The sequence below is a fragment of the Caenorhabditis briggsae genome (assembly GCF_000004555.2).
Source record: "Caenorhabditis briggsae complete genome, chrX, whole genome shotgun sequence".
In the NCBI taxonomy this organism is placed as follows: domain Eukaryota; kingdom Metazoa; phylum Nematoda; class Chromadorea; order Rhabditida; family Rhabditidae; genus Caenorhabditis; species Caenorhabditis briggsae.
In genome coordinates this window covers 18,749,378-18,763,011 of record NC_013491.2, presented here as the reverse complement: position 1 = coordinate 18,763,011, position 13,634 = coordinate 18,749,378, and the positions used below count along the sequence as shown (strand labels likewise).

Below are 13,634 nucleotides of genomic sequence, written 5' to 3'. Positions count from 1 at the left end.
TGTTAAATACCATCTCAGCGGAAGGAGCAAAGGGTTGCATAGCAGTCACGGTTCGCTAGGAGTGTGGGGTCATCACCCTCAATCCCTAACCGCGACAGACGCGGACAAAGTAATGATTGTATAAAACCCATGGCTATCTTCAGAATCTTCATTCTGTTCACCTGACGACCTTCTGAATGGACGCCTTCCTTTCGATTTTCCTGAAAATTTTGTAAATATTTAACTATTAATCTTCAATATTTTTATCTGCGTGTAATTTCCATTTTCACCAAGATCCAATCAAATAACTATAATAGATTTTTGTATAACGGAACGGGGGACTAGTGTATGTTGCGAAAATAAATAAAGAANTAAATAATCTTCTAATAAGCTTTCGCAGAGGTTTTACGGTATATACATATATATTTCCTCTGACACTCATCTGTTGAGATTAGATCGCTATTCCAGTCATAAAATTCATTTTAACCTATATGTTTCGATCACCAACTGTCATTTTGGTCCAATCAAAGCTTCCCTGTTGTGTCAGAAATCTGATTTCCTTGAGTACCGTAATGTAAATGAGATTGCACATCCGTTGTTTTGCTCATTTGATACCCTCTACATTAAGCCTGAATAGTTTTTGTATTCAACATTTCATTTTTCCACGATTCTCCAGATATAGAAGTCGGCGGCATAGCTGTGCGGCTGAGGCTTCTACGTGGAACCCGAAAAAACAACTTTTCTCCGTCCATCTGGGGCTGGGAGAAAAGTGAGGTTTTGCAAGCGGTTGCAGGCGTAAAAAATCGCTTGCGAACGCCGAATTTTTCTCAGCCACGTAAGAGGACGGAATAATAAAATCGGCGAAATAGTGTGTGCAGAGAAAAAGCGTCCTATATAAGCGACCCATCGTGCATCGTTTTTATTCTATTCTTTTTTCATGACAGCCGTCTGATTTTGGTCGTCTCTTTCTATTGATTTTTTTCGAAATGTGATTTTTTGAAGAGGTAAGCAGTTGGTTTTTCGTAGGAGTTGTGAAAATAATTTGTATTATTTGATCCTCTACACGGAGGACAAAAAAATCCTTTTTTTTGTAGGTTATTCTGAGTAATACGGCTTTCTTCCCTACGATGTTTCTAAAGTGAATAAATAATCAATTTTCAGTTTCAACTTAAATGCGGTCATTTGACATGGCAAGTTTACGGTATATACAATTCATTCAAATATATACAATTCATTCAAAATTTCAAATTCCCATCCATCACGGATCCCATCGACCCCGAGATTCTATATCATATTTTTTAAATAGAACGATAAAACATTTGTGATCTACTTATCTGAAAAAGTTGGTACAATTCTAAATTCCCACCCGGCAAAATTCCCACCCCCCATCTACCTAATTTGACATCTATGTCACTACAAAGAACAGAAAAATTTTTGTGGCCCAGATTTCTGAAAATGTGAACATAATTTGGAATGCTCATCCTTCAAAGATCCTATACACCCATTATAAAGAAGGGGGAAATCCTCTGAAAGAAGGGGGAAATCCTCTGAAAAAACAGTCTTCACTGTTTTCACCGTCGGGTTTGGTGAGCTTTTTCCCTTCTCTCTCCCCTTCGTGCAGTTGAACATTCAGGTAAATTTGATTTTTTAAATAGAAAATTTGTTCTTGTGTATAGGGAAATACAAGTGATAGTTAGGAAAAATATTAGGGCACTTTTTGAATTATAGGTCACGCCAAAAAATAATTAGGTCAACCGAAATGATTTTTTTCCAGAATGATTAGAGCCGTTACAATCAAAGATCTTGTTGGCGTGGATATCCGAGGATATCACTTGAATCGATTGATTGGAACTGGAAGTTATGGAGCAGTCTATGAATCGTCGGCTGGATCGGAGAGAATCGCCGTGAAGGCATCCATCAGAGCATCGGATGTGCTGAATGAGGCGGCCGCTTTGCAGCGCATGTATTACTACGAATTCATACCCAAGTACTTCTTCCACGATTAGACTCCGACAATCAACGGCATACTTCCTACGATTGGTAAGACTTCATACAAATAAAAATTTAGTAAGCTGAAAAGTATAGACATTTTTGAGCATAGTGTATTTTCAAACCAAAAATTCTTGAAAAAATCCCTTTTCGAGGAATTTTTCAAGAAATTCCTCGAGTAATTTTCAAGAAACTCCTCATAAACTTTTCAAAAATTTTAAGAGAATTCCTCAAAAATTTTCAAGAATTTTATCGAGGTTTTCTCTAGGAATTTATCAAAGCCGTGTCTAAAAAAGATACACTTGTTTCGATATATGACAAAAACAAATTCCTGTGATCAAAAATAGAGGAATTTGAATCTTTTCAGGTTAAGAATCACTATGCATGGACCTTGAAACTATTCGAAAAAGAGCCCCATGGCAGGCAATCAAGCGACCAACCCTAGTGCAAATTGCCTGGCAAGCACTCAGCTGACTCGAAGCTGTGCATGGATTCAAATTGGTCCATAGAGATATCAAACTTGGAAATTTCGCGTGTTCTTTGCGAACGGGTCCGAATAATCGTGTGCCGATCAAAGTATTTGATTTTGGCCTCTCCCACCACTACATGGACGACAATGGAGATTTGATAGATGATGCGACCAATCGGGCTTTAGTCTTATGAAGTACTGCTCATTTGAAGTTGCGATGGGAATGGAACCGATGCCGAAAGACGATATTCATCAATTATCGTTTGCGATTCTCTACGCATCTGGATAAGATTTCCCTCAAAAAAATGAGGTGCCCTCCGGATGAGCTGATTGCATGGAAACGAGAGTTTGTGAGTTGAAAAGTGAGCATTAGAAAAACAAATTTTAAAATTTTCAGTTGCGTGAGCCAGCTCACACACTTCCCCCTCTTGCTCGATTTTTGACTCCCTTTTATCAAGCTTCGGGTGATTTGAACGAGTTGGTGCCCATCAATTATGAGGACTTGAAGCAGAGAATCCAACAGTCCCTTCCAGCGCACAACGCATCGGCTGATTTGTACATGGAGATGCTGGATGCAGAAGAGACGCTCGTCTGAGTCGACACCGATTGGCCAAGGAGCTAACTACTCGTTTACTTTCTTGTACCATAATTTCTCACCACAACTTGATCGATAAAAATTTTGAATTTAAATTGTTTCTTATTTCCTTCAAATAAAAATACAAAAAATTATAAAAAAGCAAAATGCGGGAAAATAACTTACAAAAAAAACTAAAGCGCCATTAGAAAAAAAAGAATAGCTAGTTTGTAGGTGCGAAGAAATATTTATAATGGGCAAATAAGCTAAGCATTTTTTGGATTATAAGTTAACCTAGAAAGAGTTAGTTCAGTCTGAAAACTCGAGAAAAAAAAAGAAAAAAAGGAAAGTGATGCATATGCTTTCAAGATACTTTGATGAATATTTGCCTCTTCATGTTTTACATAAAAATAGCACAGAGCGAAGATTGGATTTTTTTCAAAATCAAAGAAAACAAAAAAAAATGTTAAACCTAAAAAATACAATCAAATCTGATAGTTTAGGTTCAATCTTTAAAAATTGAGAATTTCATAAATTCAAAGCATGCGGAAAATTTTTTCGAGAGGGTGGCTATAGTTTTCAATAAAAACAATACTTTTCACCGGAAAAATATCACATTTCAACTAATTAAAATCATTTGTATCCTTGAAAGAAGAACCTTGCAAAAAATCTTTTTATCAAATTCGAAGGTTGGTCAGAACCAATTTATCAACTGAAAAATTAACCAAATGTCCGTGGACATTGACCCGATATCAGCTGGACTACGACACTGTGATATAATTCTTATTAACTGCTTTGCGTTTTAACTGGTTTGCGTTTTTCATGACCTAGAAAATGGGACGCTGTCGCGCCCCAATCACTAACAAAGTTCACACGAAGCTACAACACCACCATTGACACTCTACAGTAACAACTTCCCCATCAGACGTGCCAAGCAATCTTCGTCTCTCAACATCACGTGCTCTCTCGCTCCCACAGAAGGAGCGCTCCATCGCACAATGTTCTACAGGATCAGCGCCAAGGAGGAACACCAACCGCCAAGCAGGAGCAGACACACTCTCTCATAACTCTATGCTCTCTCCCCTCCTTGTCTCTGCGTCTCTAACTTTCGCTATCACTGATCTATTGTCATCATATCCCAATCAGTCATCCCATCTGCATTCGTGTAGAGAGGTCGCTCCTTCCTTCGCCCCCTTCTTGTCACCCCTATTCACTAACATCTACTGTATCCTTCTGGGATCTCTATTGCCCAGCGAGTGTTCAATAAACATGTTGTGAACCAATCCACTGTTAAATACCATCTCAGCGGAAGGAGCCAAGGGTTGCATAGCAGTCACGGTTCGCTAGGAGTGTGGGCTCATCACCCTCAATCCCTAACCGCGACAGACGCCGACAAAGTAATGATTGTATAAAACCCATGGCTATCTTCAGAATCTTCATTCTGTTCACCTGACGACCTTCTGAATGGACGCCTTCCTTTCGATTTTCCTGAAAATTTTGTAAATATTTAACTATTAATCTTCAATATTTTTATCTGCGTGTAATTTCCATTTTCACCAAGATCCAATCAAATAACTATAATAGATTTTTGTATAACGGAACGGGGGACTAGTGTATGTTGCGAAAATAAATAAAGAACTAAATAATCTTTTAATAATTTTTTGCAGACAGTAAAAATGGATTCAAAAACAATAACACAAAAAAGAACAAATTGCTGAGGTCATGCTGATGAAGTTGCGTTGTCAAAGCACAGAGAACAACCGGCACAAGTTGAAAAATTAGAGCATGGAGTTTTTTGAAATGATGAAGCATCTACTTCAAGCAGCAGTAACAAATAGAGAATGGTCAAAAATTGTTGGAGATCTCCAAGAAAACAAGGATCCAGAAGAATTCAAACAAAGATATACTTTCATCCACTAGGCAGGTAACCTACCTGGCTGTGGCGACTCTATTTACATTGTGATTTTGGGATAATGAAATTGTTGTATTAAGGCTGGCTCATGTTTTGAAAGAACTCGAGAAGATTTATAGACTACTCAAAGTCCATCGGTAAGTTAACAGGAACTCTTCTTCTTCTCTAATCATCATTTTTTAGGATGTTATCACTCTGGACCAACAACTGGATCTGGACACTGGGTAATGGATACAAAAAGAAATGGATTTCGATTCATTTCAATTTTCGGAAGCACAAAAGTGTAATAGTGCAAGTGACAGAGAAGCGAGCAGAGGAAAGTGAAGGGATATATCGATAAGGGAAACAACGTGTTAACGTCAAAGCAATTCTTCAATGCTCCGAAGAAAAATTTTTGAGATATTTGTTTTTAAAAAATAAATTCTTTTTGAAACAGTTGTTTACCTCTGTAAAAATCCATTTTCAAGGTACTTTCTCCAGCTTCAAATACCAAATTGCGTTTCAAAGTCAACTCAGAGTTTCGGTGCCCGCTTTTAAGTTTCTTATTATTGTGATTTGTCGGATCCCGTTAATTCGGACATCATAGGCTGACAAATGATCAAATTCATTTTTTCCTTCAATCTTATTCTCGATTAGAAAAATTGCCAAGGAACCAATTGGGAATATCCATCTACACACACTCATTAAAAGTTTATCGAATTATTGTGTCTTTACGTTGTCCATTGTCATTTTGTCATCTTTATGACCCTGTGTATAGCACTTACAGAGTATCCTTCACCATATCTCTTCTCCAAATTAGTAGCCCTTAGATTAGATCATCTCTTTCACCTAATCCCTGCCCCACCTGGTCACGCCCACCCTGACAGCCCCTACATAAGGCCACAGAAAAAAACACCATTCATCGTCATTCGATGTTCCTTCTAGTAGTTGTGCATGTTGATCTGGGCTAGTCAAGTCTATGAGACTTGATTATTCTGGATCATCTTGCCTCTGCTAAAGTGCCTCAATGTCTCTCTATGGAACCCCGATTGGGATCCTTGTTCTTAATTTTTCTGAAGATTTATTTCATTTCTATATTCCTATGCTATTCTAATTATTCCTGAATGAATTCAATTATTCGAACCTTTTCTACTCGGATTCATCCTACCAAGTGCAGTATGTTGGAGAGCACTGTTTTCATTATAACCAACATTTTGGAATTAATTCCACAAAGGCTCGATTCGACGAACTCAACTCTTCGTTGGAGAATGAAAGAAGATCTAGAAAACTGGAGAAAGCGGCTCATTCTCAGCAGAAAGCCGAGTGGGATGCGGAGAAAGAAGGAATCGATCAGATGGCAGATAATTTTTCGGATGATATAAGAGAACAAGCCGATCTTGTCAAGTCTCTGAAGAAGGAAAGGGACAGTTTGAGAATGGAAATGGATGCCGAAAAGAAATGCAAAGGAGGAACTTTTCAATGCGATTGGCTCAATGGATGAATAGGCGAAACGGTTGGAGGAGCCATATTGTATGTATAGACAAAAAGGAACAATTGTATCATTTCAGACCGTGGAGCTCAAGGACGACACGAACGTTCAAAGAAGAGAAAGTGATGGGAAAAGGTCATTTGCTTATCCATATAATTTCCGAACCTCTTATTCGATTGCTTTGCTATTCTCTATATAACCCTTCTCATTTCTTTCAACTTCTATGAGCAATTTCCAGACTCTCAAATGTTCTAACTTCTCTATTTTTATTAAATCTCTACTAAAGTTATGATAATTAATATAAATAAAGTATGTAGCCAACGTCTTATAAATTTCTCTCGTCGAATACTTCTATTTGCAGATCATTTCAGTTTCATACAATCCAGGCGGCTTTTGACTGAAATTCGTCAAGAAGTCGAAATTGCTATTTTCAAACTTCCGCTCAATAATCTTGAAGCTGAAATAAAATTCCACAACCTCAAAATTCCGTCCAAATTCCCAACACCACCTCTATGAGAATCCTGAAATAATTTCCTAGTTCTCAGAAATCGCCTGGTTCCCATTCTGTTCATGGGGAGTCTTCTAGATTTCTTATTTCAGAAAATTTCGATGTTCAAAGTTTCGGAATTTCGGAATATTCCGATTTTGGAATTTTCAGATTAAATTTAGAGAAATCGACAAAAATCAGTGAAAAACGAAAAAATAAATTCTGAAAAAAAAGAAAAAGTGAAATAAAAGTAATTCTAGGTTACTTTAGTTGCTATACCAGTATAATACTTTTTTTTCCAATTATTTCTAGTTTCAGAACTTCTTCAAAAAATGAGCCACGAGAAGCTTTCAGAATCTACTCCTTCTTCCTCGAGTCATCAGAAGAGAAGATCTGGGACTACTGAGTGGGATTTGGTGTTCCAGAATGGGATTTGGTGTTTCTGCAAAAATTGAGGGACGATGATTTTGTCAAGATGATGATGGCCACGAACTACCTACTGCTGCAAAAAGATAAAACCTATGAAGAAGAAGAGGAATTGGCCAGGAATATTCGACAACTCCGAGAAGAGAGAGGATGACGAAAAGCAGAAAAGAGACATCAGGAAGCCCCGAGACATCAAACTAGATTCAGGATAATTGATTTCGTGATATTTTTATTTGATCGTGTTTTGTTTTAAAATTAGTAAATTGATTATCTTTCTCATATTCAAATGTTGGATCTTGACCATTTCTCAGAATTATACAGACGGTTGAGCTTAGTTTTAAATGATCAAACAAGTTTCAGTAAAAGTAGTTAGACACTGAAAACTGTATTAGTCGATCAAATAGAGTTTAATTGAGTTACCAGACAGGTGTTAACGTTGTTCCCCTGTCTTCTGACACGTCTCTATCTTTTCAATTTTCCTCCGCGCCTCGATCGCTCGTTTATGAATAATAAAAGAAGAAGACAGTTGCAATGCGCTAAAAGATGACGATTCAATTTGCAAGGGAAATTATGAGAAAAGAGATGGTGGAGATGGTGACTCATTGAAGAACGATACTGTACTTGCTCTGATAGAAGCCTACGTGAACTTTATACTTAATTATCTTTGTTCCTTTGAGAAATTTTAAAAATCTGTCAACTGATAAAATGTTGGTAATACTACGATGAATACTTTATCTGTTAACTAATTTTTGATATGTCTCATAGGAATCGAGATAATTGAGCTTGAAGTTCTTGTATAGGGGGAGTTTCCATTTGAGCAAATCTACTCCTTACTAAGAAATCTTTTCTGTCTATCCGTCTGTCTCTGTGTGACTGTGTCGGACCTTCATTTAAAGGAATTGATAAACAAAATACTTTATTTTTCGAAAAATTCGCTCAAAATTCCTATTCATAAAATCCTGTTGTCTTCTGATCAACTTGTAATACATCCCATCGGTGTCCTTCATCAGCTCCTTGTGATTTCCCACTTCCGCTACATCTCCCTCATGCAATCTTGTCGACATCCCTCAGCTTCTTGAACCAACGCCTCCGATTCCACGTCCAATGCCGATGTGGCTTCTCCAAAATCAATACTCGTGGATTTCTAACCAGTTCTCTGGCGCTGCTTCTGACCTCCAGACAGTTGAACTCTTTGCTCTCCACATTTTGTATTGTATCCATCTGCCATCCGTGCCACTCTCATCATATAATCCTCTGTTCCTTCATCATATCCATACAAAATATAGCCACTTTGGTGTGGTAAAATTTGTGGTAAATATTTTCGAGGGCTATTCAAGCAGAATCCGTCCCGACGAAGTGCATAGAACCGTTGGATTAGAGAGACTTGCTATGTACATCGGCTCTTTTTACGCACGAATGACGGAATTCAATTTGTCAACTGAAATTTTAAAATTTATTCACCTTAAAACACATCCTAGGGAATAAAGTAGTTTTACTCAAAAAACCTTCTTAAAAACGAATGGATTTTCGCCATCCGTGCTTAGGGTTAAATAATAAAAATAATTATCAAAAACCCCGAGAGAAAAACCAACTACTTACCACTTTAAAAAAATCACATCTCGAAAAAAAATCAATAAATAGAGACAACCAAAATCAGACGGTTGTCATAAAAAAAGAATAAATGAAAAAGATGCACGGTGGGTTGCTTATATAGGACGCTTTTTCTCTGCACACACTATTTCGCCGATTTTATTATTCCTTCTTCCTCCCCCATGGCTGGGAAAAAGCCGGCGTTCGCAATCGATTTTTTGTCCACAATCGTCTGCGAACCTTTGCTTTTTCGCTGCCCTGGAAGAAAGAAGACTATGAAATCGACGAAGGAACTAGAAAAGTTGTTTTCTCCGCTTCCACGTGGAAGCTGCATCTGCGCAGTCGATTTTAAGAGGTAGTTGATGAAGAATTATTAGAAAAAAGACATACGATGGTCCTACTTATCACGGAGGTTATCAAATGGGCGAAGCAACGAAAGTTCTGCCTTATTTGCGTTATCGAACTCAGAGAAATCCGATTTCAGACACTGATGGGAAGCTCTTTTTTAAACAAAAATTAAAGCTGGTTATCTAAATCGTTTACCGAATTAATTTTCAAATTTCTTTTCACTTTTTTTCGGTTTTATTTTTGAAAATTGTCAAGGAACAAATTGAAAATGTCTACCTACAAAAAAACTAATCAAGTGAACGTGAACGTATATCGAAGTAAACCACAATGATTGTATGTGATCATATATGTCAGGTGTATGTGATCATATAGTAGGTTGATAAGAATTTTCTTTTTCTTTGGCAATGGTGTTTTTGAGTCTCGATATCTGGTTCTCAAAGTGGTTTACCGGGCCAGATTTTTTTGTTGGGAAGCTGAGAAACTTTAAAAATGTTCAAAAAACATAAGTTTATTACAGTTTATTTTTCTCAAAAATTTTAATCAAACATACTGAAGTGACTTTATTCAGAATATAAACTCATAGAAGATTTTTGTTCGTCTTGAAATGGATGAGTCCATCTTCAAACTGATCACGTTGCCTCTTGCTTATTTTATCGCTCTTCTTGAACCATCAGATCTTTCCCTCTTCACCGTCTGGAACACATAACATACAATTTCAACTAAAAAGCGAAAAACTCACATCCTTGTCTCTGTGATCGTTGATTTTGGTAGAGACTGCGAGAGTTGATGGGTTTTTCGACTTTCTGTGGAACCTCTATTTTTCCATATGGGTTGAAAAAGTAATCACCAAGAACTAAAAAAACAAATTGTTCTATTCGAAAATTCGTTGTTGTCACTAACCAAGTTCTTCTTCCAGATTCAGAGAATATGGCTCACATTTTTGGTGCCAGATGACCACCTTCTTCTTTAATTCCTCATTTGCTGCTTGGTCCGGCTCCTCCTGAAAGTACATGCTATTAGGATGAGCAAGACCGAAATCAATATATTCTGGATTCGGGACGTCTGAACAAAGCTGTTTAGTCGAAAAATCTGTGAAAGTCAACCCAGGGGGTTTAGGCTTTGATATTTTAGGATCAGTTGATTGACTGTTGACAATGATGGATCGGAAAAAAAGCTAATTCTTTCTGCGAATTTAGGAATTGAGTTGTGTAAGTAAAAAGGCGAGAAAAAATCGCACTGCATAAAGTTTTTTTATTCCATTTTGGAGAATGTGGTAGTGTATTGACCGACTACGAAAAAAAGAAAAAAGAAAACTTCATATGGAAAAACTTTGTCTACTATATTTTTAGGTGTTTTGTAATAAGTATGCAAAATTCACTTATTAGTTCATTCGATGAAAATTTACTTTTCCAACGGGAAAAACTTGGATTTTAAGAAAAAACTCACATTTTTTGAAACATTGATATTGCGAAATTCCTTTTATTCAAAGGATTTTTAGAATACAATAAGAATATTATAGTCAGGAAAAATATACTCAGAAAAATAATAGGGAAAGGAACGCTCCGAAATCCATTCAATTTAAGGATTTTTAGGAAAGATCCCGGAAAATACAGACGTCTATCCAGTTAAGTCGTCATTGTGGAGAGTGAGGTGGTTAGTGTGAGGCATTGGGACATCTTGTTTGAATTTTACTCTGCGTCTCTATCATTTGTTTATGATTCATAAAAAAAGGACGGCATTGCCAATGCGCAAAAAGATGACGATTCGATTTCCAAGTGGAATTGTTTTTTTGAAAAGAGAGAGGGAGAGATAGTGACTCATCGAAAACCAATAATAGAACCCTACCCTATTTATGCGCTTTCGCATCAATTATCTTCATTCTTATAAAAGAGATCTGTCATAAATCTGTCAACCAAAGAAATATTGGTGATATCATGATAAATAACTTATCAGTTGACCAATTGTATGTCTCTTAGGAACCGAGAAAATTGAGCTTGAAGTTCTCTTATAGAAGGAGATTCCATTAGATCAAATCTACTGCTTACTGAGAAAACTTTTCTGTCTGTTTCTCTGCGTCTGTGTGTTTGTGTCGGACTTTTATTCAAAGAAATTGATAAACAAAATACTTTATTTTTCGAAAAAAATTGTTAAAAATTCCCATACATTAGATCCGATCGTCTCCTGTCCAGCTTGTAGTACATCCCATCAGTGTCTTTCATCACCTCCTTGTGACTTTCCCATTCTGCTACACAACCCTCATGGAACACTGCAATCTTGTCGGCATCCACCATTGTTGAGAGTCGATGAGAGTAGTATAAAAAGTCACGCTCTAGCGCAGTTTTGGGCCCGCCTCTAATAATTACCACTTTTGTCAAAATTTCATATCAATCTCCAAGGATAACCTAATTAATCAATCAAAAACGACCTTTTAAAATCACCCCCTATTTTCCCGAAAATTCCTCGGGCCCTCCATCAGATGGTCAGCGCTCCTTTAACGCTCCGCTGGCGCTTTGAGAATTCTATTCTTAACACCAATTTCAATCTCACATATTCTTCAGCAAATTTTTTGTTTATAAATGTATTGTTTCAAATGTCGGATCAGTACAGATACTACCGACATATCTCAGATTTTGAGCATTAACAACAAGCAGTTGTTGAGAGGAAAATGTGTAGTATGCAAAACGAAAAAATGCAAAATAATTCCCAATTCAAAAAGTGGAGGTACTTTAAAATCCATCAAACCCTCTACCAAAGAAACTAAAAAATCGGAAATCAAACTAGACGATGCATATTACAACCCTGAAACTGGATTTTGTGGAATCAATGAACTACAAAGAAAAACTAAAAAGCCAATTGAAGAAGTAAAGCGATTTCTGAACGAACAAGACGTCTACACTCTTCATAAACCAGCTCGTAAAAATTTCAAATCTGAAAGAGTTTATGTTCACAATATTGATGAGCAATGGCAATCAGATCTTGTTGAAATGATACCGTATGCAGAAGAGAACAACGATTTCAAATATCTTCTCACTGTCATAGACTGTTTCAGTAAGTATGCCTGGGTTATCCCTCTGAAAACAAAGACTGGAAAAGAAACTGCAAGCGCTCTACAAACGATTTTCAAACACAGAAAACCTCAAAAAATGCAGACTGATAATGGTAAAGAGTACTACAACAAAGAAATGAAACTACTATTCAAAGAATCAGATATTCGCCATTTCTCAACTTATTCCGACAAAAAGGCGTCTATTATAGAAAGATTTAATAGAACTCTCAAAGAAAAAATGTGGAAGATGTTTACCTATCAAGGTGATCATAAATGGACAAAAATATTGGACAAACTAGTTTCTGGATATAATAACCACTTTCATCGAGGAATAAAAATGACTCCTATTGAGGCTTCAAAAACAGAGAATGTGCAAAAAGTACACGACAATCTTTTTCCTTCGAAAAAGCTGTTTGAGGAATCCCCCAAATCCAAGTTTAAAATAGATGACACTGTCAGAATCACAAAATACAAAGCTGTTTTTGCTAAAGGTTATCTCCCCAACTGGAGTACAGAGATGTTTAAAATTTCTGAAGTGCATCCAGGTGAAGTTATCAGTTATTCTATTCGGGATTTAGCAGACGAAGAAATCAAAGGAAAGTTTTATGAAGAAGAGCTAACATTCTTCAACAACGTAAACGATGAGCATAAAATTGAATCGATATTAAAACGTAGAACAAGGAAAGGACAGAAAGAATTGTTTGTCAAGTGGTATGGTTATCCTGATAAATTCAATTCTTGGATCCCTGACACTAATCTCAATTAAACACTTACTACTTTGACTCTATTATCTTTAATTTCAACAATATTTTCACTCATAATCAAACAATAACATTTTGTGTTTTTTACAATACTCTTTGAAAAGGAAGCTTTGATTGTGACATCAGGTCTTGATTGAATAATTCTATCATTCTGTTTGGATACATCAAATACTAACAGAGGGTAGTAGTAATAATATACATCTTCCTCCATAAAAATATAATCCTTTGTCGATTCATAGTAACTGTTTCTAAACTCTTTAGCAAAATTGTATTGTTGTACAGCATTAAACTTATCGAAATCAAATTTCAAACAGTCATGAGGATATCTCTCTGAATTTAATTCAACATAAATTTCTTCTAATCCACAATTGTCAAATTTACTAGCATTCAGATAGTTGTTATCCCTAGCACATTGAAATGCTACTACAATATATTTTATTTTGTCATATTTTGTACCCATCTTCCATGTGAATTCCCTATTACCATTAGGGATATTATAGCTTTCGAATTGTCTAGAAATGAAAGGCATTTGTACTAACTTACTGCTTTCGAAAATATTCAATAATTTAATCTGCATTTCAAGAC

The 13,634-nt window shown here is 36.4% G+C and overlaps 5 protein-coding genes across 5 annotated transcripts; 4 read left to right on the top strand and 1 right to left on the bottom strand.

Moving 5' to 3' along the window:
- Window positions 1-1,754: 1,754 nt before the first annotated feature.
- CBG07542 lies at window positions 1,755-1,985 on the top strand (the record flags this gene model as incomplete). Its single annotated transcript, XM_002645768.1, has 1 exon — window positions 1,755-1,985. The coding sequence occupies one exon, from the start codon at window positions 1,755-1,757 to the stop codon at window positions 1,983-1,985; it is 231 nt and encodes a 76-aa protein (XP_002645814.1).
- Window positions 1,986-2,742: 757 nt separating this feature from the next.
- CBG07543 lies at window positions 2,743-3,032 on the top strand (the record flags this gene model as incomplete). The annotated part of the gene is made up of 2 exons (XM_002645769.1): window positions 2,743-2,787; window positions 2,835-3,032. The coding sequence occupies 2 exons, from the start codon at window positions 2,743-2,745 to the stop codon at window positions 3,030-3,032; spliced, it is 243 nt and encodes an 80-aa protein (XP_002645815.1).
- Window positions 3,033-5,107: 2,075 nt separating this feature from the next.
- Window positions 5,108-6,403, top strand: CBG07544 (the record flags this gene model as incomplete). Its single annotated transcript, XM_002645770.2, has 2 exons — window positions 5,108-5,206; window positions 6,080-6,403. The coding sequence occupies 2 exons, from the start codon at window positions 5,108-5,110 to the stop codon at window positions 6,401-6,403; spliced, it is 423 nt and encodes a 140-aa protein (XP_002645816.2).
- A 3,509-nt stretch (window positions 6,404-9,912) lies between these two features.
- CBG07545 lies at window positions 9,913-10,254 on the bottom strand (the record flags this gene model as incomplete). The annotated part of the gene is made up of 3 exons (XM_045240532.1): window positions 9,913-9,935; window positions 9,982-10,095; window positions 10,143-10,254. 3 exons carry the CDS (start codon window positions 10,252-10,254, stop codon window positions 9,913-9,915), a joined length of 249 nt encoding a protein of 82 aa, XP_045093509.1.
- Window positions 10,255-11,818: 1,564 nt separating this feature from the next.
- Window positions 11,819-13,054, top strand: CBG07546 (the record flags this gene model as incomplete). The annotated part of the gene is made up of 1 exon (XM_002645772.1): window positions 11,819-13,054. The coding sequence occupies one exon, from the start codon at window positions 11,819-11,821 to the stop codon at window positions 13,052-13,054; it is 1,236 nt and encodes a 411-aa protein (XP_002645818.1).
- Between the last annotated feature and the right edge of the window lie 580 nt (window positions 13,055-13,634).